Genomic DNA, 23,439 nt, shown 5'->3' with positions numbered 1-23,439 from the left:
AATAACAAATTAAAGAGAAACAACCACCAATCCAAGCTTTGCCATTATCTCTATATTTTAAAAATAAGCAAGAATATATTTGTTCTTTAAAAAAATTACTCTATCTCTTCCCTTAAGTTATTTCTTAGCCATTCAAAAAATTACCAAAATCATCATTAAACGAAAATAAAATAAAGAAATTATCAAATAAAAACTCATCCAGAAAATTAAGAAAATTGAGCATGATTGAATAGGCTAACATATCAAGGTTGGGCGAAGGGGGAACAAAGAAGAAGACAAAAAGATGAAATGCATGAACAGTGTCGGCACATGAATCCATCAGTGAGCATGGCCCAGTTTTAAAACTCAAATGGCCCAACCCAAGTATTTATCTAAAGACAAATTACATCAATCACAATTTTCATGTCACTCTCCAAAGTCATTCTCTCTACTAATTGTACTAGTCCCATCAATCAAACTACAATCCCCCTATTTACACTCAATCCATTCCACCTAACTACTTAGTCCAATAATTTCCCAATTATATATATAGATAGATATTTATTTATCTAAAGATATTAGCACTGTATTGTGATTAAGCTTAGAAAGTAAAATGTTTCATGTTGTGATAGGGAAGAATTTTGATGTTGACTAGAGATGGTAACGGGTCGGGTCGGGTGCAGGGTATTACCATATCCCGTACTCGTACTCGATACCCCACTAGTATACCCGAACTCGAACCTGAACCCGAACCCGAACCCAAACCCGAACCCCACGGGTTTTAAAAACCCAAATCCACACCCGCACCCGACGAGTAATCGAGATGCAGTGGAGTATCCCCGCCCTCGCCCCAATACTAAAAAAATTAATAAAAAAATATTATTTTTTTATAAAAAAATAACTTAAAAAGTAATTATAATTTTTTTATAAATAAAAATAAAAATAAAAATAAAAATAATTATAAAAATTACAAGACCAAACAAAGAGGAAAAAAATAAAAAAATTTAAATTGTTAAGTTGTAGAAACATATTAGTATATATATGTGTATATATATATATATATTATATAAATATTTTAGTAATTTTAATTTCGGGTCGGGTACGGGTCGGGTATTAGAATTCCCATACCCGCACCCACACCCGTTTCATACAAGTCGAGTTTTACCCGAACTCTATCCGAAATCCGGTCAAATCGGGTTTTACCCGTCAAACTCGGGTCGGGTTGGGTCGGGTATGGGTATTATTGCCATCTCTAATGTTGACTATGAAGAGATATATTTAATAAGGCATGGATGGTGGCCTTTTGTCTTTCTTTCTTTTTTTGTTTTTTTTGATTTTCTTATTTGTGGGACATCCAAGCTACAATTTTGATGCCTTTTGTTTTTGTTTTCATGTGATGTGTTTGTAACTACTTTTTTAATGTGTTGTTTAATATTTTGTTAGGGTTTGTCCCTTTGGGATTGGACAGCTCTGTACTTTTTTATACACACATACACCCATCTACTTATTATTTTTATAGATATATTCTTAGTTTTGAGTTAAGCCGCTGAATATCTTTGTCAAAAATAAGGTCACTGGTTATAAAAAATTTGCATCGTTTTTTTTATAGTTATCAAAATTACAAAAAGCCATAAAAAGATTCAGCTTAAATATGGAAAGTTGATAGTTTGATTATTTTTTAATATATGACTAGGTGTAAATAAATATATATATATCGTGTCTAGTCCATGTTTAGATGATTATTATTATTATTATTATTAAAAATATATAAAAAAATATTTTTTAGAAGCAATGCTATTTTCATTAAAAAAGATGTAATTTACAACCTCTATAATAAAAGTATGCTATTTTTCTTCCAATTCAAAAGTTGAAAAAAGGAGAAAAAAAACTTTTATGTTTTAGATAAACTAAAATTTTTAAAAACATTCAAAAGAGGCATCCAAAACAATAGATAAAAATAGAAAATTTAAATCTAAAAAATCTCACAGGAAGGGAAATCAAAGTTTTTAATCTTTTGACATAGGGATATTTTTTTTATTTATTTATCATCATCTGAAAACACTATTTTCCAAAACAAAAGCTTGTAAGATTATGGGAACCATAATCAAAACATAATCATATGAATAGGGCACGAGAAAATTAGTGTCAAGCCAAATCTTGCATGGTTATCTTCAACAAGAGTTTTTTTTTATTTACCATGAATACACTTTAAAATTTGATTTTTCTACATATGTGCTCTTTTACCCTGAATTCACCAATATATTAGTTTACTAAAAAGTTACTCCTGTGTATTTTAATAATTAAAATTATATAAGAACTTTAAACATTTTATCAAAGTATAAAATATTTTAAAAATTGTACAAAATTATATAATTATACATTTATATAACCTAGCTTATGCAAACTAATGAAGGAGACATTGGGAGAATAAACGACTCATGAACAACCGGCCATTTTCATATTAGAGCATCTTTTGAATTGTTTTTCTTATATAAAAAATAAAATAAGTACATCTGAAAACTTGAAGTTACCTTGGGGATTTTATAATATATATATATATATATATATATAATAAACATGCAATTTGAACATTTCTTTTTTAAAAACCCAAAAACTTGGGTGCTTTTTATATTAGTGCTTCTAAAATAATTATAAAAAAAACAACCATTTCATAAATCAAGTTTTAAAAAAAACTAAATAAAAAAATATTTTTAAAAACATACTAAGAACAAACCTTGATCAACCAAAAACTTTCACAAAAAAGTTAAAAATATTGACTTTTAGCTCATGGGAAGATGCCAAAGAAACTCCAAAAGTATACATGGTTCGAAGTTTAAGTAGAGCCCTTTAGTTGCCATGCTCAAAGATTATTTTTAAGACAAGATAATAAAATAATTTAAAAACTTATGCATTCTATCTAATTAATTAATTAATTAATGAAACTCGTTTGATTCCAATCTATGGTCTTATTTCCTTTTTCCATTTGAAATGTGTATAAAAGAATGACCTATGAAGCCTTGGTTGTCTTGTTGGGCACTAACATACATTGTATGAGGCCAGATCTAAAGCACATTGGATTTATAAGGCTCTTGTCTGTCTAACTTATTTGATTAGGATTGTTGCCTAATTGTTTCATATCCAGTCAACTATATATATATAGATCCAAATTCAATAAATCTAGACAACCATTTCATCATTTAAAACTAAAGGTCCCATAATTTTCTATGTGAACACATTAAACATAACTCTACTTCAAATATAATCTAAAACTTTGGGGTAAGGATTTTAACTTTAATTGTAAAAATATGCTTTATATTAGACATGTTCTTGATTTATTTATTTATTAAAAATATAAGCAAGTTAATTTTAGACATAATTATCTCAAATTCTTTTGTGATAAGATTGATGTATATTCAAATAAAAACGTCACGCTGTATAAATTTGATTATGATTTTCATCAAATGTGTTTTATATGTTTTTTTATATACACTATAAAAAAAAACTTCATTATTTATTTTTTTAATAATTTATACATATAATTAAAAAATTATATAAAAAAATAGTTTAATTCATCCTACATATATAAAAATCAATATTTTAAATTTATATATATATAATAAATGTAAATAAGTCACAAATCAACATTTGAATTAAAAGATATTCAAACATTCGATTTTGTGTCTAGGATAAAAATAAAATATCAAAATTTTAATGGTTATTATATAAATATTAATAATAAAAAAAGCAAAAAAAGTGCAACTTTATAATTAATGAAACTTTGCCGTAACCGCACTAAACCGACATATGCGAAACCAGTCATGTGCGCGCACTACTAAAAAGATCCAAAAAAAAGGCAGAAAGCCTGGGCCAATCACATGCTTCCACGATTGGGGCCCAGAAAGCGGGGCCCGCCCACATGCGCTCCTTCAATCCAACGGATCATCCACATCCTGGCCCAATTTCAACAAATCTCCACCGCACGATGACAGCCCAATATGTTTTCCTTAGCGGGCCGGTCTTGTCAAATTACGGCCCGGACACTGCCCAATTGGCCTGTTCCCCATCTCAACGACCATCCTTGTTGTGCATGTTCCCTCAGTCCATGCATTTGCAATCCCTTTTCTTCTTCTTCTTTACACTATCCTATAAAACAACCACCACCACTCACCGGAACCCTAAACCATTTCAATTTTCAAACTCATTTTAATAGTTGGCAAGTCTTTCTTCTTCTTAATTTTGTGTTTTGAGGTTGAAGAAAATGGAAGGAAGAAATTACGAGACCGATATCGATAACTTTAAGGCAACCGAGCTCACTCTAGGCTTACCGGGAACTGATCAAAGCTCTAGAGGTAGCAAGAGGACACTCACTGATGTGACCGATGAGCCGTTGTCAAAATCTAGCTCATCGGAGATCGATGATTCGGTTAAGGGTGGCAATGAAACAGGACCACCTGTGGCAAAGTGAGTTTCATAATTCTTGATTCTTGACTAGATATTGATTAAGAGATGTGTTAATTAAATTGTGTGAGGTCTGACATAGGGTTGTTGTGTTTTGTATTATATGATAGAGCACAAGTGGTTGGATGGCCGCCGATTCGATCTTACCGGAAGAATAGCTTTCAAGCGAGGAAGGAGATGGAGGAGACCACCACTGGAATTTATGTGAAAGTTAGCATGGATGGAGCTCCTTACTTGAGAAAGATAGATCTTAAGGTTTATAAAGGATATAATGAGCTTAGAGAAGGGTTGGGAGACATGTTCAAGTGTTTCTCATTAGGTGAGAGTTATGTCTAATAAGATATAAGTATATTATCACATGAAATATTGTTGTTTTTTTTTTTGTTGATTAATTTTAGGTGATTTTTCAGGGATGGAAGGTCAAAATGGATCTGAGTATGCAGTCACTTATGAAGATAAAGATGGAGATTGGATGTTGGTTGGAGATGTTCCATGGGGGTGAGTTTTATTTTTCTCTGATATATATAAGACTATTAACATTTTATTGTTATTATCTCTAATGATGTTTGTTAATTGATTTATTATGTATGGTTTATGTAGGATGTTCATCTCATCCTGCAAAAGGTTGAGGATAATGAGAGGAACTGAAGCAAGAGGATTGAGTTCAAGTTCATGAATTTTCATAATAAAATTTGGAGAGATAAAAAACAAAAAAAACAAAAAACTGTTTTTTTGCTTGGTTTTCCAAGTTCTGCAGAGCAGGATGTGAAGTAGAAAAGAAAAAAAAAAGGATGAGCATCATCACAAGATCACAACCAAAAAGAAACAAAGTGTAACAGAAAAAGGCAAACAAAAGGAAAGAAAAAGAGAAATCATGTATCTTGTGTAGCAGTGCATGCTTGCATGCATGGCATCAATTTCTAGTTTTGTTTTAGACTTCATTTGTAACATTTGAATCCAATACCATGTGATACTGCATACAGAGACACATCTTTTGCTTTTTTTCATGCAATTGTACAGTGTATTTATTTCTGAATATATAAATATAAATCATACCCTCTATTCACATTTAACATAATTTATTCTTGGAACTTGCAAAACATTTTATTTTATTTTTTTAAAATAAATGACACAATGGATCACTTCTGTAATTAGTTGTTGCAGCTGGTTGTTGGCAAGTCCATTGTCTATAATAGAAAAAGAGATTCCAAGGGAAAAATAATATAATAATATTAACAATAATAAATGGATATTAGATTGTAAACTTGAAGCTTGACAAGATCCGAGCATATTGTTTCATGTTCTTGATTTCATATTGCAATTAGTTCTTGGTGGACATGAGATTTGAAAAGGAAACAAGTCCGACAAGAAGCATGTGATGCTTATGAATGAAGAAAAAGAAGGCACTCAAATGTTAATAAAACCTAAGTTATGATATTTGGTGGTTGGAAATGGTACCATTAATTAATCCATTAGAAAAGCCAAGAATGTAAAAGAGTATTAATCTAAGACGCCAGTCTGTTTGGATTAATTTGACTTAAATGTACGTCATCAAGGACATCACAATTAGTTTGACCTGAATTATGGTCGGCACGGCTGCTAAACACACACAAACACATGCTGGTCTTATAAAATTAAATTAAATATTATGTTTAAAGGGGCCTGATGGCTGAAGACAACTCAGTTGGTCATCCTTCTTCAGGAACAAGGAAAAAGAAAAGCTATTTTTTTGAAGTAGAAAAAAAAGCCATTTCTTTATCTTGGTATGTGCCAAAACACATTTCACTGTCTCTTTTTATTCAATAAAGCCGTGGTTTATCCATATTTATTTTTTTTAAAAAAAGCACATTGTTTTTTGCCCTTTTGTTCTTTCTTATAGCTATAGTGAATATTAATTAAGGTTTAATGAGATTGATTAGTTTAAAATTTTGGTTTTTAATAGTTGTTGTAGACCTAATAAAATAGAGTTGAACGATTAATTGTATAATAACACAATTTATTGTACAATAATAATAATAATAATACTGTTCATTGCAGATGTACAATTGTTGAGTTGGATTAAAATCTAATTGTTGATGGATGTTTATATATATATATATCCAGTTCAAGAATAAATTAGCTAGATGGAGCATGTCACCATCCCCACTCAACAGTAAACTTAACTTCCTAATTAGCTGAAAAAATAAATTAAATAATAATATAATTCAAATAGTATGCTAGCGACAATCACATCATTTTCAGATATGAAGTGAATAAGTCAAACATATTGAAATGAAAATAAACATTTAAGCAATTTGCAAGATACGTCTCCATATCTCCATTGCCAACAATTTTTTGGCACTAAAAATCTTTTGAGGGTTGAATCTCTTGTAATACAAAGTAAAAATGCATGATATATTTAAAAAATTCGTGTACTCCCCTGACACTAACTCATTCACATTTATAAAAAAAAACAAAAAAAAAAACATATTTCTTCATAATAAATATTTTGCTAGTCAGATCTACTTTGGTATAGTTAAATTTTAATTTATATAAAAATAATAATATATATATATATATATATTATAATAGATAAATCAAATCTACCAAAAAGAAAAGTTAAAAAATAAAAAAAGACAAAATAACGAAAACAACAAAAGTACAAATGAAAAGACTATGGCCCTGTCCACAAGCACATTTCCCCAAATATCTTATTTACCGGTGCAACACTATACTCACAAAGGAGTCCACTTTGGTGGAACATTGCCCTCACAAGACTCAGGATCTACAGCACCAAATGCTCATTAATCTAAAACACTTGAAAACTTGAAACCTATAATAATAATAATAATAATTATTATTATTATTATTATTATTCTCTTGTGGGATTTAAAACATCATATCTGGAAAGTAACTTAAATGTATACCATGCTGAGTGAAAACACAAACTAGAAGCAAGACAAGTGCTTGAGTTAGCAGCATCATCATTTTGATTGTTGTGTAGAAAGTTTGGTTGAAGTTATTTGGATACAAGTGTACACCCACTCTCAACAATTCATGGTATGATGGCAAGTACTATGAAGTTGGGAAGGTCCACTTGGCACTCTGTTCTTTCCACCCCAGTGGTGAGGGACATGACTTGATGCACCCACCAAACTGTGGGTCTACCCTCTTAACTGCTTTTCATGGACCTTCCACCAAAGATAATCATATGACCTACTTTAGGACAGTGCGGAAAATAGTAATCACAACAATGGCCTTATCACAAGGAACCATGAATGACCCTAAATCTTATTTCAGCTGATGGTTTCTTCAGAGATCATGATGTTTCAATCTTAACAAAGTTCAATCAATTATATAATCCATCATGGTTCAAAAGAAAACACATTCAAAACAAACTAATTAAACTGGCTCTAATAAGTGTCGAAACCTTATTTCTATAATTCCGAACTGACAAGAATCACACCTGTAATGTGATGAAGTTGAATGCAGAAATTTACTGGAAATTGCAAACCTCTTTATACCAATTTATTGTTTGTCCTTGCAAACTTGAACATAATGAAGACAAGCACATAATGAAGACAAGCATAAGCATATGTTCCATAAAATGTCAAAAAACATTAAAACTTACTTTACAGGAAGCTCCCAAGAACCATCCTCATCAAACCAAGTTTTTTACCTGTCAAGAGTTTGTTCCCGGGCTAGCAGTTCAGACAGAAACAAGAAGAAATGGACAAAAAGATCAAATTCATACACTGATGATTTAACAAATGCCGTGAGAATAATCTTTACAGGACTACTCAATTTACTTGTTTTTACTGTAAGAAAAGAAATTACAAAGTTCCTATGGTATGCTCATTCTAGATAAGGAAACCTTTGTCAAGGTTAGGGCTGTTTGAAAGACTTGCTTTTCACAAACTCCACATATTTTAGTTTTTATTTGTTAATTACTAGGAAACCCTTACAATTTGCAAAGTATACCTTGCATAAAGGCAAAACTTGAATGGAAATACATAAATAAATAACATGAAACCCTAACATCTCAATGATTAATAAATTGTTAAAAATGATTATTTAGGGTATTATTTCTTTCTAGCTGATCCTTTGATTTAATTTATTAGTTGAATATAAGCTTTGGCTATCTTGATTGGTGCATAGGATACAAAGAAAAATGGTAGGTTGTCCAAAACCACATGCCATTATGGTTTGGAAATCTTTTTAAGTAGGGATGAAGTTGAAAAAAATGCAAGAAATAAAAAATTAATCAACCAACATGCCAAGGGCTGCCAGTCCAAAACAATAAAAAAGAATCATTACAGAATAGGCGGGGGTTAATGTATAGATACACAATGAGATAGGTAGACCTGGATGTAAGTACAGATACAATGAAATTGGAAATTTGGAATCTATCATGTATGGGTAAAATTTGAATATCCACAAAAGAGCATTGAATCAAAGATAATGGCTCCCAAAGCCTACCAACAACTATGCAGAAATAAAAGATTCATTTTCTGATTTCCAAAATCCCATGCCTTAATGCGGTTTAGCATGATTAAGGTGCCGAAACCACAACAATATGTATCAATGGGGAATTGAACATTTCAAATAGAGATACAGGAACTTTATAACTTACAAATGCTATCAACAAGAAGGATCTGAAAGCCAATAATTTGTGGGCTACTACTTCACTAGAAATCTGGCAAACAATGTCTAAAGCATCCAATTCTCCGCTCAGTGTTTGTCCAAATCAAAAATGACGCCACCATCCTCTGCATACAGTGAATTTTGATCATAAAATGAGGGAATACAAAGAAAAGGTAATTATAATAATTAAATTATCATCATGAATAATACAGGTAGCAACCATATTCTTCTAGCAATATAAGACAAGTTCAATAGAGATGCAAATTCTATGAGAACCCAGCAGTTGACAGTCTGAGAGCCAGCTGGTGAATACAGTCCATTGATAGACCGAATTCACCAAGCAATTACACAAGCAATTTCCACAATGCATTTTGAACTAAAGAAACAACAGACCCAGAAGACTAATCAAATACATAGAATGATTGGCATGAAAGGTGGCTAGATAAGTGCTATTAAAGAAGCCTACCTAGGCATGAAGACTGTAGTTTCCAGACATGAGAGAGATTAATCAAATAGGCAATTAGTCAATAAGCATCAAATTGGCAACCTAGTGTACCGGCCAGTTCCTGGCCTATTAATGACCACCTGGCATGCATTGTGGTCTATTAGTTCTAATTATTTTAATTTGGACCAACAAGTCCTAGTGAAGCATAACCCAACTCAACAAAATACACTGTGTTATAAAATAACTCCAATACACTATATGATCAAGCAAAGATAAAGTAATCAATCAAGTAATATGATCAACCCAACTTCATAATAATCAAAATGACCAAGACCAAATAAAGTTATAAATCCTAGTTGGTAAAAATCCAAATGGTAAAGCCATAATGAAGTTAGTTGATAAGACACAAAAATGACCAAGCTGAGTAAAGCTATAAATTGTGCTAGTCAATAACAAACTTGACCTTGATGACAATCAAAATAACCAAGATCAAGTAAGATTATCAAACTAGTTATCTGATCAATCCTGTTTAAAGTGCAAACCCAATTATGTGACCAACTCAACACAAAAACAATCAAGGCGATCACAATGTTGTTAAGGGCACAAAGCACACCCAATGCGCTAGGACCCTTATATCGCCCAAGGCGCAAAACGCAAAAAAAAACGCGCGCCTGATCAAAGTAAGGCTCACACATATAAAGAATATATATATATATGGTATATGATAGACAAATAAAAAGCTTAAAGCCTTAAACTCTAATATAAACAAACTTGTCTTATCTTATAGTCAAAATTTTATTCCTAAAATCATAAACAACTAATAATCATCATCATTAATGTCAAACTCTAAATTCATATTTTCATCTTCTTTTCCTTTTTCAGAATCATAGCCATCTACATCATGCTCTACTTCATTGTCATCTTCCTCTTCAACAACTGGAAATTTTCTTCTAGATTTTGATTGCAATCTAATTCGTCTTGATGGTTCTCCAAGACCAACAACACTTGCCACTACACCCCAAGTCAGTTTATCATCTTCAAACACTAAATCATTTTCTGCCTCATCTAAATTTGCATCTGTCTTTCCTAAAGACCAACAGTTTTTTCAATAAGGCGTTCTTTTATTTGAATTAAAAAAAAAGTGCAAAAAAGCACAAAAAACCCTCGCCTGACTAAAAACACCTTGCCTTAGACCCTTAGAGGCGCTAAGGAGATTTAGCGTTGAGCCTAGGCGCCTGGGCGCCTGGCGATCAAACCACCCAAATTTATATATATACATTCCCATTTTTGTCAACCTCAGTGTAATCCCATTCACAGTTATATTTTCACGCATAAACTAATCTCTTAATCATGCATGACTTTAATCTTTAGATTGACCATTTTTTAGTTTAAACTACAGTATGTATTTTGTTGATTTTTTATAAAATTAATATACTGTTTATTCAGCAATACTATCTTAAAATAATATCTGTTTTAATTTTTTTGCAATTAGTTCACCAGCCGGTCTGCAAAAACAATTAAAGCGTCTAGGAATTGCCTCACTGCCTTGATGGCATTGGTAAGATTTAGGATCTAAAAGAATGTTAGCTTAATGTACCAATATTTTCATTAGGTAGCATACAGTAAATACAGAGGACAATTTAGGAGCACGAATTGTTACCACTAACTTCATACAAACAAATGCTACATGTAGAATAAACTCACCTCGGATCTTTTTCTTTATCCAAACCTCCAACAGCATTCCTGCACCAACGCCAGCAGCACAAATTGCACCATACAGGGCAATAGCTGAAGGTAATGATTGCCGTGGAAGAAAATAATAGTCTGGGACTTGCCTTATCCTTTTTGGAAGTCGCTTCTTTGTGACCACTTCGGTTGCAGCACTGGTAGAAGAATTGCCAATGGTTTTCCAATCCATGTTTTTGAGCAGGTCCTTGGAATCTTCATTTGCCATACTGCATAGAGAGAGATTAAGGAAGCAGAATCAGGGACTTGGCAGGTTGTGGATTCTTATTCAGCATCTCACTTATGATTTAACAATCACTCACATTTCATTGATTTCAATATTATCTTCTTTTTTACTTTAGAAATATACCACTTGAGACAATTTTAACAAAGATAGCAAAAGCAATGAGAAACATTTAACCTTATCCCAACTCCTCAAAACAAACTACACCTATTAAATAAACTCTTTTTGTCACTCTCAATATGTTTACTAGTGCTGACAGAGTGGCAGGCTCAGGAATTAAAATCAATTACAAATTTTCAAACTTTTTACTCAAGCGAGCCATGATTTTTAATTTTAATTTTCCATCACATAAACCATTAAAATTTTTTTCCAAAAGATATGTAAACAACAGAACTAGATTATAAATAAAAATAAAAATAAAAATCCAAAATATTAAAGAGAAAGCATAAGCCATAGCTGACACACAATTACCTGAAATAGCGAATCCAAAATATTGTAAATTTCTAATCAAAAGTCTTAATCGTGGGAATTAATCAAGCTGTAGATAAACCATGCAAACATCCGTAACGCATTCAAAAAGAAGAAGAAGAAGAAAGATATGTAGAACAAACAGAGAACAGTGAACTGATGGAAGATTAAGGTAAGATCATAAATTGCTGCACAACTATAGAAATTGAATCAAACCAAACCCCATGGAAATTGCAAAAATTATATACTACCACTGCACTAAACACTAAATATCGAATTGCAGATAAAAAGGCGTTGATGTGTATGGGAACAAGACCAAAAATTTAAGGTGAATGGGGTAAGGCTTACCTGATGATATCACAAGAAACAACTCCCGAGCTGAAGCTGAAGAAGATCTACTGAGAAAGAGAGAAAAAGACGAGGTGAGTCCGAGCTACGGCTATCGAGAAAATGAGAAAAAGGACTTTAGGTTACACCTAGGGTTTTCAATGACCTGGGCTCAGCTTGAGCTCGACCAAAGAAGGGCAGAGCAATAGAGGATGATCCCGAAGGCGGAGGGCGACCGACGACCGGAGATAGTGATGGATAATAGCGCAGGATGCGAAATAGGGCACTCTCTCAATCAGAGACGAAAGAGGATGATTCATGATGAACGGCTGAGAATTGAAGATTTGAAAAAAATTTACTTTCCAGTTTGAACCCTACTATCAAAGCCTTGTAGAGCTTGGCCCTTTCTAATAAAAAAATTAAAACTAAAAAAAAAAATTATAAACCTTGTTGTTATATATATATATATATATATATATATAACTTATTTAATAAATTTTTTATTGGTTATCAGTAAAAGTTTTTTTTAATAAAAAAATCTATCCTATTGTGTACCATTTGTATGTATACTTGTATTGAGCTTGAAAGAGTAAATTTTTTGAGTGAAGAGGTAACTTTGCCATTTGAGCACTAACTTTAAATTTATATCAAAATGAGCACAAAATTTTAATTTTGTTTCTCCGGCGAGGCAATTAGGGGATTCGGTCACAATCCAACGACGTGGGCACCAGAAATGTGACATGGAGGCCTAGGGACTTTGCTAGCCGCTTACTACCTTAGCGACTTAAACACCTGGCCTTTTGTTCCTCCACGTGGCTGCCACATCATCACCATCTTCTTTCCTTCCTTCCCCCTTTTCTTCACCTCTTCCCTTAGTGATCGCGTGGTCTCAGGCTGATTTGGTTCATGTTTTGCTCAAGTTCGAGGCTGATTTGGTTCATGTTTTGCTCAAGTTTGAACCAAACTTGGAGAAAGCTAACTATGCTGGGTAGACTTCGATGGAGGAAGCAATGTCTAAGGAATCGTTGATCATGGAGTTACTCTTAGCTCAGCGGGCATCCATCGAGCGCTCGTTGCATCATGCTGTGGCAATCGGGCACACGGAGGTTACGAGGTTGTTGTTAAAAGGTGCGGAGGTGAATGCGGTGACGAGCGATGGGCGCACAGCATTGCATCTTGCAACGTGCAAGCGAAGATGGGATTGCTTGTGATTGTTGAGAGCCAATGGCGCGAGCGCGAGCATGGATTTGTGTAGTGGTGAAGAAGGTGATACACCGTTGCATGTCACTACTGCGTGCGGGGACGAGAAAATGGCGCACCTCTTGCTAGGTAATGGTGGTGTGGGGAAGAAGGAAACACAGAACAAGCTGGGTCGCACGGCATTTGATGTTGCTAGAAAAGAGGGCATGGGAGACTATTTGATTTGTTGAAACTTGGAGATGGATTATGCATGGCGCCAAGAAAAGGGGAGGCAAGAAGAGTGGTGAGGTTGGTGGAGAGAGAAGCGACAGTGAATGGGAGAGATTGGGAATTAGTGGAGAAAAGAGCATCAATGGGGGAAAACAAAAAGCCAGGTGTACAAGCCTCTGAGGTGGCCAGTGGCTGATAAAGTCCCTAGGCCTTTACATCACATTTTCAGTGTCCATGTCATTGAATTGTGACCGGAGTCCACCGAGTGCCTTGCCGAAAAAACATAATTAAATTTTTGTGCTTATTTTAATACAAATTGAAAGTTAATGTTCAAACTGAAAACATGGCAAAACTCGGGTATTCACCCAAAAAATTCACTCGAGCTTGAAACATTGATAGTGCCAATGGAGATTTTTATTTTATTTTATTTTATTTTTAAGATATGTGAAAAGCACCACCTCATAATGGAGTTGTCAATCCACCCTAAATATGTTTAAGTAACAATCCACTGAGCTAGGCAACAATTGAAATTTGATCTCTTGCTAATTTAATAATCAAGCTTCAAATCTCCACTCAAGTTAAACTTATTATTAATCTCACAAGCTTGAGTGAATTAAAACCAAAGTATTAACCTAAACACAAGTTGAACTAAAATGACTCGTCTCTTTTATCAATTTATAAGTAAATAGAGTTTATCTTTAATTGGATACCCTGTTCTTAAAAAACCAAATTATAATTAAATTACATATTCAAATTTTTAACGTGTCAATATATAGTATCAATTGTATATTTATTATCGTATTCTCTAAAAAAATTACTTAAGAATTAATTTTTTCTTGATAAAAGAACATTTAATCAGTCCAACAGTAATAATATATGTCAATGGGATGTGAGATAACACAAATTGATTTTGAAGCCTTATATAACCGCATTCTATCAAACAGGCATATGCCATGATATCAAATATTATCGTCAATTTCAATAAACATCCAATGGATCTGAGCATAGGGATGGCAAAATCCGTACCAACCCGTAGTTTCCTACTTGATCCGCCATTTTTTTGTGAAAATCGGGGGACGAGAGAGGCGGGACGGGGGCGGGTTTGGTATTACTTTGCCTCGCCCAGCCCCACCCAACCCCGCCCTGCTAAAAAATTACATATATGCCCCTATATATATTAATATATACATATAATGTTAAAATTTCTCACTTTATAAATAAAAGTAAATAAGATTATATACACTAGTTATGTATTTTGCTTAAATTTATGTATTAATGTTTTGATTGGTTGCTTTTGTATGGTTATGTTTTTAGTATTTTTATTAGTAAGTAATGGGATGTTGGACTTGGAGTTTTGGACTATGTTTTTGATATTTTTATTTGACTTAATTGTTCTAATATTTTCTTACAATTTGAGGTGAATGGTCTTGTTGTGTTGTTATATAATTTGTACCATTTGTTATTTAATATGGTATTATATATTTTGTAATTATTGGCGTAAATGAACTAAAAATCAGCGGGTGGGTTATGGTATTGAAAACTTAAAAAAATAACGGGCAGGGAGCGGGCCAAAGTATGAGGTGAGCGGGCCGGGACGCCCCACCCCATTGTCATCCCTATCTGAGCTATGAAAAATTATAATAATAGTAACAATGGTGGAATGATTAAGGTATTTGGATGTGTTTTCTATATTATTAAAATAAAATATATATGTATATATATATTAAGATTATGATGCCACGTGAATATTAAAGTGAACATTTAATCTTAATATATATATACAACTGCCTACGTGACTGTAGTCCTACCTGGCCGCTCCCCAATTGTATTAATCATTAACTGTGCATGTTATTCTCATAAAAAAATAACTGGTCACATAGCTGTTCACTTTAAATAACAGCTATGTGGATGGGCCATCAATTACTATCACACACTTCCACGTGGCACTACAAATAATACTTTCTGTCATCAATTAGAGGGGAGGGCACAGGTAGTGATTCTAGCTATCTGACTAATCTTGTTGCAGGCACTTTAGTTTTTCTAGTCAAAGTAACTAAAAATAGCTGATGATCCGGTGCATAAACTTAACATTCGTAAACATGTCTAAGAATGAAATATTTCACATTTTACTAATAAAATAAACTATATTTGACAATGATCCAATATCAAGTGTCTAAACAATACAACACACACACACACACACAAAAACTAATCCATAACCTCAGAGAGGCTAGATAATCCAATGAGCATGGTTAGCATTTGAAATTTAAAAGCATCAAAGCAAATTTCTTGTTATAAAGAAAACATATGGCTTAAGATTACAAACCTATTCAAGGATGGCGATGCTGAAATGTAAGCGCCACTGCACTGACAACCAAAATTTCCAAACCTGCATCATGCCAAACCATAATTAAGTGACAAATAGAATTCTTTTTTCCAGTGAAAAATATCATTATCATCATCGTGCAATCCAACTGGAAGGAATCAAACCCAAACATTAAACACATAAAACACCGGCGAATCAAAACGTGTATTTTTAATGGAAAGGCAAAGATCTGGATATCAAAAGAGAAATCCAAGAAAGTAAACTGATTTCCAACCAAACCCCGATCCATCAAGCCCTAATCCAAAAACCTCGACCTCAGGAAAAAAAATCAAACAATTCTCACACAAACAAAAAGAATATCATAAACCAAAGTCCAAAAAGCACCAGATCATAAGATTCTTAGCAGAAGAAAAAACCCTAAGCCAAGAACCCAGAAAACATCAAAATCCAAGCAAAAACCAACACAAAAACTCACCGGACACTCCAACCAAAGACAAACCACACAATCCAGGCTTCAGATGCGTCGAGATCCGATCGAAAGAGGGAAAAAGACGATGAATTTAGAACCCTAGACGGGCGAGAAAATGAGGGCAAGAAGGAGATTGGCAGAGAGGAAAGAAGATACGCGAAGGCCCAATGATGTGCGGCCACGATGGAGTGTTTGTTTTTATAATATTTTTAAACCGTTCATCAACGTGTGATTCTTCATACGTTAGTTTACTTTTGTGTTATTCTTTTATCCTGACCGTCCGATCGGTTATCAACGGTCGGATATATAGAGTTTTGGTTCCGTTTGCGCTGACACCCCTGTGAATGGTCAAAATTATACAGTTCACTTTGAAGCTTGAAATACTATACAATTTGGATTTTTTTTAGCATATATATACACTCACAGAATAACTATAATATATATATATTTTCTAAAATATAAAATCATGTTATAAATATTTATATTTTAAAATGCAAAAGTAAATATCATAATATTTAAAAGAGTATGTATATATATACATAACTTCAAGATTTCAAGTGCCATTTATACACTAACAGCAAAAAATAAATTCATGATGTATTTGGATTTACAGATAATTGATGTTATATTATTTTAGAAAATATTTTATTTAGTTAATTGAATTGGTAATGTAATTTAAATTACTTAAAAACTAAAATGTCAGTTTATTTCAATTTATAGGAACTATAAATATAAAACAAAATCTTGAATACTCATGAATAGTGGTCAAAGATGGCATCCAAGACCTTTGTTTCACCATCTTCTCCACCTTAGCACATGGTGATGGTGAAGCACATTATCCAAGCCTAAATTGTCCCCTAAATATACTAATTGTATATATATATATATATGGTTAACAAAAAAGTGGAATAATTTTATTATTTAAGGGCTCTATTAAATCTTTCATCTATGTTTATTTCTTTTTACCAGTGATTCATGAGATGATTCTAGCTTATTATTTTTGTTCTCTTTTGTTTTTTTTTTTCCATTAATGGTCCCATTTATACTGTCAATTTTTTTTTAATGATTGGGTGGAGAGAATGCACCTTGTTTTATTTTTATTGTCCTTTCCATACTCTCCTTCTTATGATCTTCATGGTACATTTCGTGTAGGCATTACAAATTTTACAGTAAGAGTTGGTCCTTTTTATTTGATAATAATTGTATTAGTTTGAATATTTCTGGTAGTAATAGTGCTTAATTTGTATTATTGGCCTTACCTTCACCATATATATATATATATATATATATATATCGGGTGTGGTTAAGGTGAAGAGAGGAGAGGATAATATAATTTGCATGGTATTATTCATAAAAAAATTGTATAAACGGAAGAACAGAAATTGAAACTAATATTAAGAAATAGATGATTATAGGTTCAGTGATAATTCTAATGCAGTTGATTAAACAAAAATCACTAAAGACCAAATTGATAATTGTTGTTGGTCTATGATAGTGATATATAAACATCATAATTTTTTTTTTTGAGGTAATAAACATCATAATTGGTTATCTTTCTTTGTATTTTTTATTAGTTATGTTGAGTTCTAATTACGGATTATATTATATATATATATATATATATATATTATGTAACCTGCAGTAATTTGTTGATTTCTAAAATTCGTTTATTTCATGCATGCTAGGAAGCTGCCTGTTATTAATTTCTCAAGTAAATAATAAATAGTTTTCTTCAAGTCTACTATGCTGCTAAAATGTTGGTATTGATGTCTTTCTAGCAATTATAATTTGTGTTGTTCCTTTCATTCATTTTAGCATATTAAATACACTTGAGGAATGCTTTGGATATATGGTTGAGGGTTACTTTACTTCTTTGGAAGATGCATACTTTTTGCTCATGATATTGCCAAAAACACCCCGTTAGTTTTGCACTCCCCAAAAATCCCTTCCTTTTGAATACAATGATTTTTTAAACCCCCCAAATATCTAACATTGATTGATAGAGTTAATTTGGAAATATTTTGAACGAAATTGTCCCTTGCGTGGGAAGTTGTGGCAAGTGTGACAGGGTTTGACTATAATGCCCTTGGGTGCGATGAGTTTCTATTTAAAAATGAAAGCTCTATTTAAAAATATGAGGTATGAGGGTTACTGTTTAAAAAATGAGTTTCTGTTTAAAAAAATGAGTTTTCTATTTAAAAAAATGAGTTTTTTGTTTAAAAAAATGAGTTTTCTGTTTAAGACATGAGTTTTCTGCTTAAAAAATGAGGTATCTGTTTAAGAAATGAGTTTTCTGTTTAAGAAATGAGGTTTTTGTTTAAAAATGAGGGCTCTGTTTAAGAAATGAGTTTTTTTGTGGTGTATTTATCACCCCAAAATCTCTTTTATTGCGATTAAAGGTTTGGGCAGGTGAGACAAAGCATGCGTGCTCACAATCACAGATCACGTTGCGATGAAAAAAATGGGATTTGAACCCTAGAATTTTGATCTCCACTTTCGATCTAGATCTCGATCTTGCAGGAGAAAAAGGTGCGACCTTTCGATACCTTCGCTCGACGACGAGGGAGCATGCGGTCTTCCCGAGGTCGACGGCGAAGAAGATGAAAGAGATGAGGTCGACGGCGAGGGAAGGCGATGAAGGCGAAGATGAAGGCGGCGAGATCGAACCCTCATCGGCGTCGCTTCCTCCCTCCGTTCTCGTCGCGACTTAGGGCACCATGGATCCAAACCTCGGAATGATCCCTAACCCTAACCCTATCGCTATCCATGTTGCGGTCTCCGCGATCGAGAATAGTTCCGTTCATGTTCAGCCCGTCTTATCCGATGTCGCCACCGAAGACCTCACCACTCCGACCGCCGAGGAACGTCGCCAACCGGATCGCCAACGCCGATAAAGATTTCTCCTTTAAGACCCCACACGGCGAGGCCACCTCGAGATCGCTCGCCCGGATCCGGAGCATAGCACTCAGCGTTCGCGCGAGATCGGCGACGATGAGATACTCAATGTCCCTACTCATGAGGGTTTCGTTTAAAAAAATGAGGTCTATGTTTAAAAAAATAAGCTCTCCGTTTAAGAAATGAGTTCTCTGTTTATAGCTTGTTTATCTTTTGTTTAACTATCGATGTTTTCGTTTAATATATTGCGTTTACGCTTTAAACAAGTACTTAAATATCGCTGTTTCTATTTAAATATGTACTGAGTGCAACCTTTCGATGCCTCCGCTCGACGACGAGGAGCATGCGGTCTTCCCCGAGGTCGACTGACGAAGAAGATGAAAAGAGATGAGGTCGACGACGTGGGAAGACGTAAGACGAAGACGGGCGAGATCGAACCCTCATCGGCGCCGCTTCCTCCCTCCGTTCCGTCGCACCGACTTAGGCACCATGGATCCAAACCTCGGAATGATCCCTCAACCCTAACCCTATTGCTATCCATGTCATGCGGTCTCCGCGATCGAGAATGGTTCGGCTCGAGTTCGACTTTCGTCTTTATCCGATGTCGCCACCGAAGACCTCACCACTCCGACCGCCGAGGAACGTCGCAACCGGATCGCTAACGCCGATAAAGATTTCTCCTTTAAGACCCCACACGGCGAGGCCACCTCGAGATCGCTCGCCCGGATCTGGAGCTCAGACTCAGCGTTCGCGAGATCGTGACGATGAGATACTCAATGTCCCTACTCAATGAGGGTTTTCGTTTAAAAATGAGGTCTATGTTTAAAAATAAGCTCTCGTTTAAGAAATGAGTTCTCGTTTATATGCTTGTTTATCTTTGTTTAACTATCGATGTTTTCGCTTTAATATATTAGCGTTTCACGCTTTAAACAAGTACTTAAATATCGTTGTTTCTATTTAAATAGTATGCAGTGGCCAAGATTAATTGGTTTTTATATCCGGGGATTAATTTATCACGTAAATATTTGTTTTTCCTGTTTAAATATTAATGTTTTTAGTTTAAAAAATGAGTTTTATGTTTAAAAATGAGGTTTCGTTTAAGAAATGAGTTTTTCTGTTTAAGAAATGAGTTTTTGTTTAAGAAATGAACTCTACGTTTAATAAATGAACTCTACGTTTAATAAATAAGTTCTCGTTTAAAAAATGAGCTCTACGTTTTAAGAAATGAGTGCATGCAAAAAGAAATCGCAAAAAGAATGAAAAATGTATGCAAAAAGGTTTAAGAGGCGATGATGGAATTTCATAATGCATGGGGTAAAAAGGAGGTGAAACAATAAAGGAATGGTACTGCGGTGTATGCAAAAACTCACGAAGTCATTTGGGAAGTTTTGAAATTATCGAGGGGTAAACAGTAATTTTTCCTATTAAATACAATTGAGGAATGCTTTTTCTTAATAAGCACTTGAATCTAATTAATAAACTAGTAGTTTCTTAATAAGCGTGCTCTTTTTCTTCAACAATATATAGAGGGTAGTTAGTTTATTTAATTATAGTATCTGTATGCATGCATTGAGGATGATAGACTCTCGTTTGATCATTATAAAGCTTTTTTTTTTTAGCAATCCACATTTTTTAGCAAGTCCTTGGAATCTTCATTTGCCATACTGCATAGAGAGTAAATTAAGGAAACAGAATCAGTGCTCGGCAGGCTGTGGATTCTTATTCAACATCTCACTTATGATTTAACAATCACACTCACATTTCAATATTATCTTCTTTGTTACTTTAGAAATATACCAAATTGAGACAATTTTAACAAATATAGCAAAAACAATGAGATAAACACTAATGAACGTTTAACCTTATCCCAACTCCTCACAACAAACTACACCTATTAAATAAACTATTTTGTCACTCTCAATATGTTTACTAGTGCTGACAGAGTGGCAGACTCAGGAATTAAAATCAATTACAAATTTTCAAACTTTTTACTCGAGCAAGCCATGATTTTTAATTTGATTTTTCCAACTGTCACATAAACCATTAAAATTTTCCAAAGATATGTAAACAACAGAACTAGATTATATATAAAAATAAAATAAAAATCCAAAATATTAAAGAGAAAGCATAAGCCATAGCTGGCACACAATTACCTGAAATAGCGAATCCAAAATATAGTAAATTTCTAATCAAAAGTCTTAAACGTGGGAGTTAATCAAGCTCTAGATAAACCATGCAAACATCAGTAACGCATTCAAAAAGAAGAAGAAGAAAGATATGTAGAACAAACAGAGAACAGTGAACTGATAGAAGATTAAGGTAAGATCATAAATTGCTGCACAATTATAGAAATTGAATCAAACCAAACCCCACGGAAATTGCAAAAATTATATACTACCACTGCACTAAACACTAAATATCGAATTGCAGATAAAAAGGAGTTAATGTGTATGGGAACAAGACCAAAAATTTAAGGTGAATGGGACAAGGCTTACCTGATGATATCACAGGAAACAACCCCCGAACTGAAGCTGAAGAAGATCTACTGAGAAAGAGAGAAAAAGACGAGGTGAGTCCAAGCTACGGCTATCGAGAAAATGAGAAAAAGGACTTTAGGCTATACCTAGGGTTGTCAATGACTTGGGCTTAGCTCGAGTTCGAGCTCGACCAAAGGAGGGCAGAGCAGTAGAGGATGATCCCGAAGGCGGATGGCGACCGGCGACCGAAGATAGTGATGGATAGCGGCGCGGGAAACGGGCGAAATAGGGGACTCTCTGTAATGATTGCAAATGAACTAACACTTTAGTCCGCGTCAGGTATGAGGATGAACTCTTTGTGTGCGTATAAGTGGTGAGCATCGCTTCGCCCACTAGGCGGTCTTTTGGTGACACGCTTTCCTCACCACTTGTGTGCATAACAATGGTGCTTTCGTTGAGAGTCGATGTGGGGCCGCGACTCGTCGAGGGATTCGATCGGGTCTGCTGGCCGCGAGAGGGTTCGACCGAGGGAGGGTTCGACCCAGGTGGTTGGTGCTGTTGAGGGTGCAGTGAAGTGCCACAGGTGAAATCTTGTTGGTCGAGCGCCCGAGATTAGCCGGGGCCCAGCGAGGGCGTCGGTGTCTTGATCGGTGGGGTAATGTAATGATTCGAAATGAGACTAACCTTTAGTCCCACATCGGTATGAGATGAGACTCTTTGTGTGCGTATAAGTGGTGAGCATCGCTTCGCACTAGGCGGTCTTTTGGTGACACGCTCTCCTCACCACTTGTGTGCATAACAATGGTGCTTTCGTTGAGAGTCGATGTGGGGCACCACTAGACCGGTCTTTTGGTGACACGCTCTCCTCACCACTTGTGTGCATAACATTGGACAATGTTATGCACAGCAGTGAGTGAGCGTCATAGACCGGTCTAGTGGTGAGGATCTTTCACCGCTTATATGCACACGAGGAGTCCATCTCGTAGTCGATGTGGGGACTAAAGGGGTTGGATTCGTTTTGCGATCGTTGCAGTTGACGCCGCGTCGAGTCCGGTCGATCGGGCGTCGACGGGCGATCGATCAGCGATGCTTCACTCGGGACGCTGCCGGACCCGCAGCCGGCTGGTCGAGCTCCGGTCGAGCTCTCAGTCGAGCCCTTTGCGGCCGCACCGGGCTGCAGTCGTGCCCACGTCGACTCTCAGCAGCGCCGATATGCTCACGCAGTGGTGAGGAGGCGTGTCGCTAAGACGGGTCTAGTGGTGAAGGATGCTTCACCGCTTGATGAGGTCCAGTCTCGTAGTCGATGTGAGCTAAAAGGGTTGGTTCGTTTGCAATCGTCTACTCTCAGATTAGGGGGCGAAAGAGGATGATTCATGATGAACAACTGAGAATTGAAGATTTGAAAAAAAATTTACTTTCCAGTTTGAATCCTGCTATCAAAGCCTTGTAGAGCTTGACCCTTTCTAATAAAAAAACTAAATCTAAAAAAAAAAATTATAAACCCTGTCGTTATATATATATATAACTTATTTAATAAATTTTTTATTGGTTATCAATAAAAGTTTTTTTTTAATAAAAAAATCTATCATATTG

The 23,439-nt window shown here is 34.5% G+C and overlaps 2 protein-coding genes across 10 annotated transcripts; one reads left to right on the top strand and one right to left on the bottom strand.

Annotated features, from left to right (window-relative positions):
- The first annotated feature begins 4,102 nt into the window (after window positions 1-4,102).
- LOC120266933 (auxin-induced protein 22D-like) lies at window positions 4,103-5,444 on the top strand. The gene is made up of 4 exons (XM_039274585.1): window positions 4,103-4,440; window positions 4,548-4,756; window positions 4,848-4,935; window positions 5,038-5,444. Exons 1-4 carry the CDS (start codon window positions 4,238-4,240, stop codon window positions 5,111-5,113), a joined length of 576 nt encoding a protein of 191 aa, XP_039130519.1. The 5' UTR covers window positions 4,103-4,237; the 3' UTR covers window positions 5,114-5,444.
- Window positions 5,445-7,934: 2,490 nt separating this feature from the next.
- Window positions 7,935-16,661, bottom strand: LOC120266934. 9 transcript variants are annotated; one of them, XM_039274589.1, is made up of 6 exons: window positions 16,481-16,661; window positions 16,006-16,068; window positions 12,419-12,598; window positions 12,291-12,340; window positions 11,210-11,460; window positions 8,871-9,185 (listed from the first exon to the last, which is right to left on the bottom strand). In XM_039274589.1, exons 5-6 carry the CDS (start codon window positions 11,457-11,459, stop codon window positions 9,148-9,150), a joined length of 288 nt encoding a protein of 95 aa, XP_039130523.1. In that variant the 5' UTR covers window position 11,460; window positions 12,291-12,340; window positions 12,419-12,598; window positions 16,006-16,068; window positions 16,481-16,661; the 3' UTR covers window positions 8,871-9,147. The 9 variants fall into 9 exon arrangements, 7 of the variants coding, with proteins under 7 accessions (XP_039130523.1, XP_039130525.1, XP_039130521.1 ...); XM_039274591.1 differs by having other exon boundaries at window positions 12,291-12,337; XM_039274587.1 differs by having other exon boundaries at window positions 12,436-12,598.
- Window positions 16,662-23,439: the final 6,778 nt, after the last annotated feature.

The sequence above is a fragment of the Dioscorea cayenensis genome, chromosome 8 (genome assembly GCF_009730915.1).
Source record: "Dioscorea cayenensis subsp. rotundata cultivar TDr96_F1 chromosome 8, TDr96_F1_v2_PseudoChromosome.rev07_lg8_w22 25.fasta, whole genome shotgun sequence".
NCBI lineage: Eukaryota > Viridiplantae > Streptophyta > Magnoliopsida > Dioscoreales > Dioscoreaceae > Dioscorea > Dioscorea cayenensis.
Note: the sequence above shows the minus strand (reverse complement) of the source record. Positions and strands in the feature narration are given on the sequence as shown.

Bases quoted from the DNA above. Each gene is read 5' to 3' on its own strand.
- LOC120266933 (XM_039274585.1), top strand. From the start codon at position 4,238: ATGGAAGGAAGAAATTACGAGACCGATATCGATAACTTTAAGGCAACC. The intron at 4,757-4,847 runs GTGAGAGTTATG...GTGATTTTTCAG, and splicing joins GTTCAAGTGTTTCTCATTAG to GGATGGAAGGTCAAAATGGA. The intron at 4,936-5,037 runs GTGAGTTTTATT...TGGTTTATGTAG, and splicing joins GTTGGAGATGTTCCATGGGG to GATGTTCATCTCATCCTGCA.
- LOC120266934 (XM_039274589.1), bottom strand. From the start codon at position 11,459: ATGGCAAATGAAGATTCCAAGGACCTGCTCAAAAACATGGATTGGAAA. The intron at 9,186-11,209 runs GTGAGTTTATTC...CACTGTATGCAG, and splicing joins GATAAAGAAAAAGATCCGAG to AGGATGGTGGCGTCATTTTT.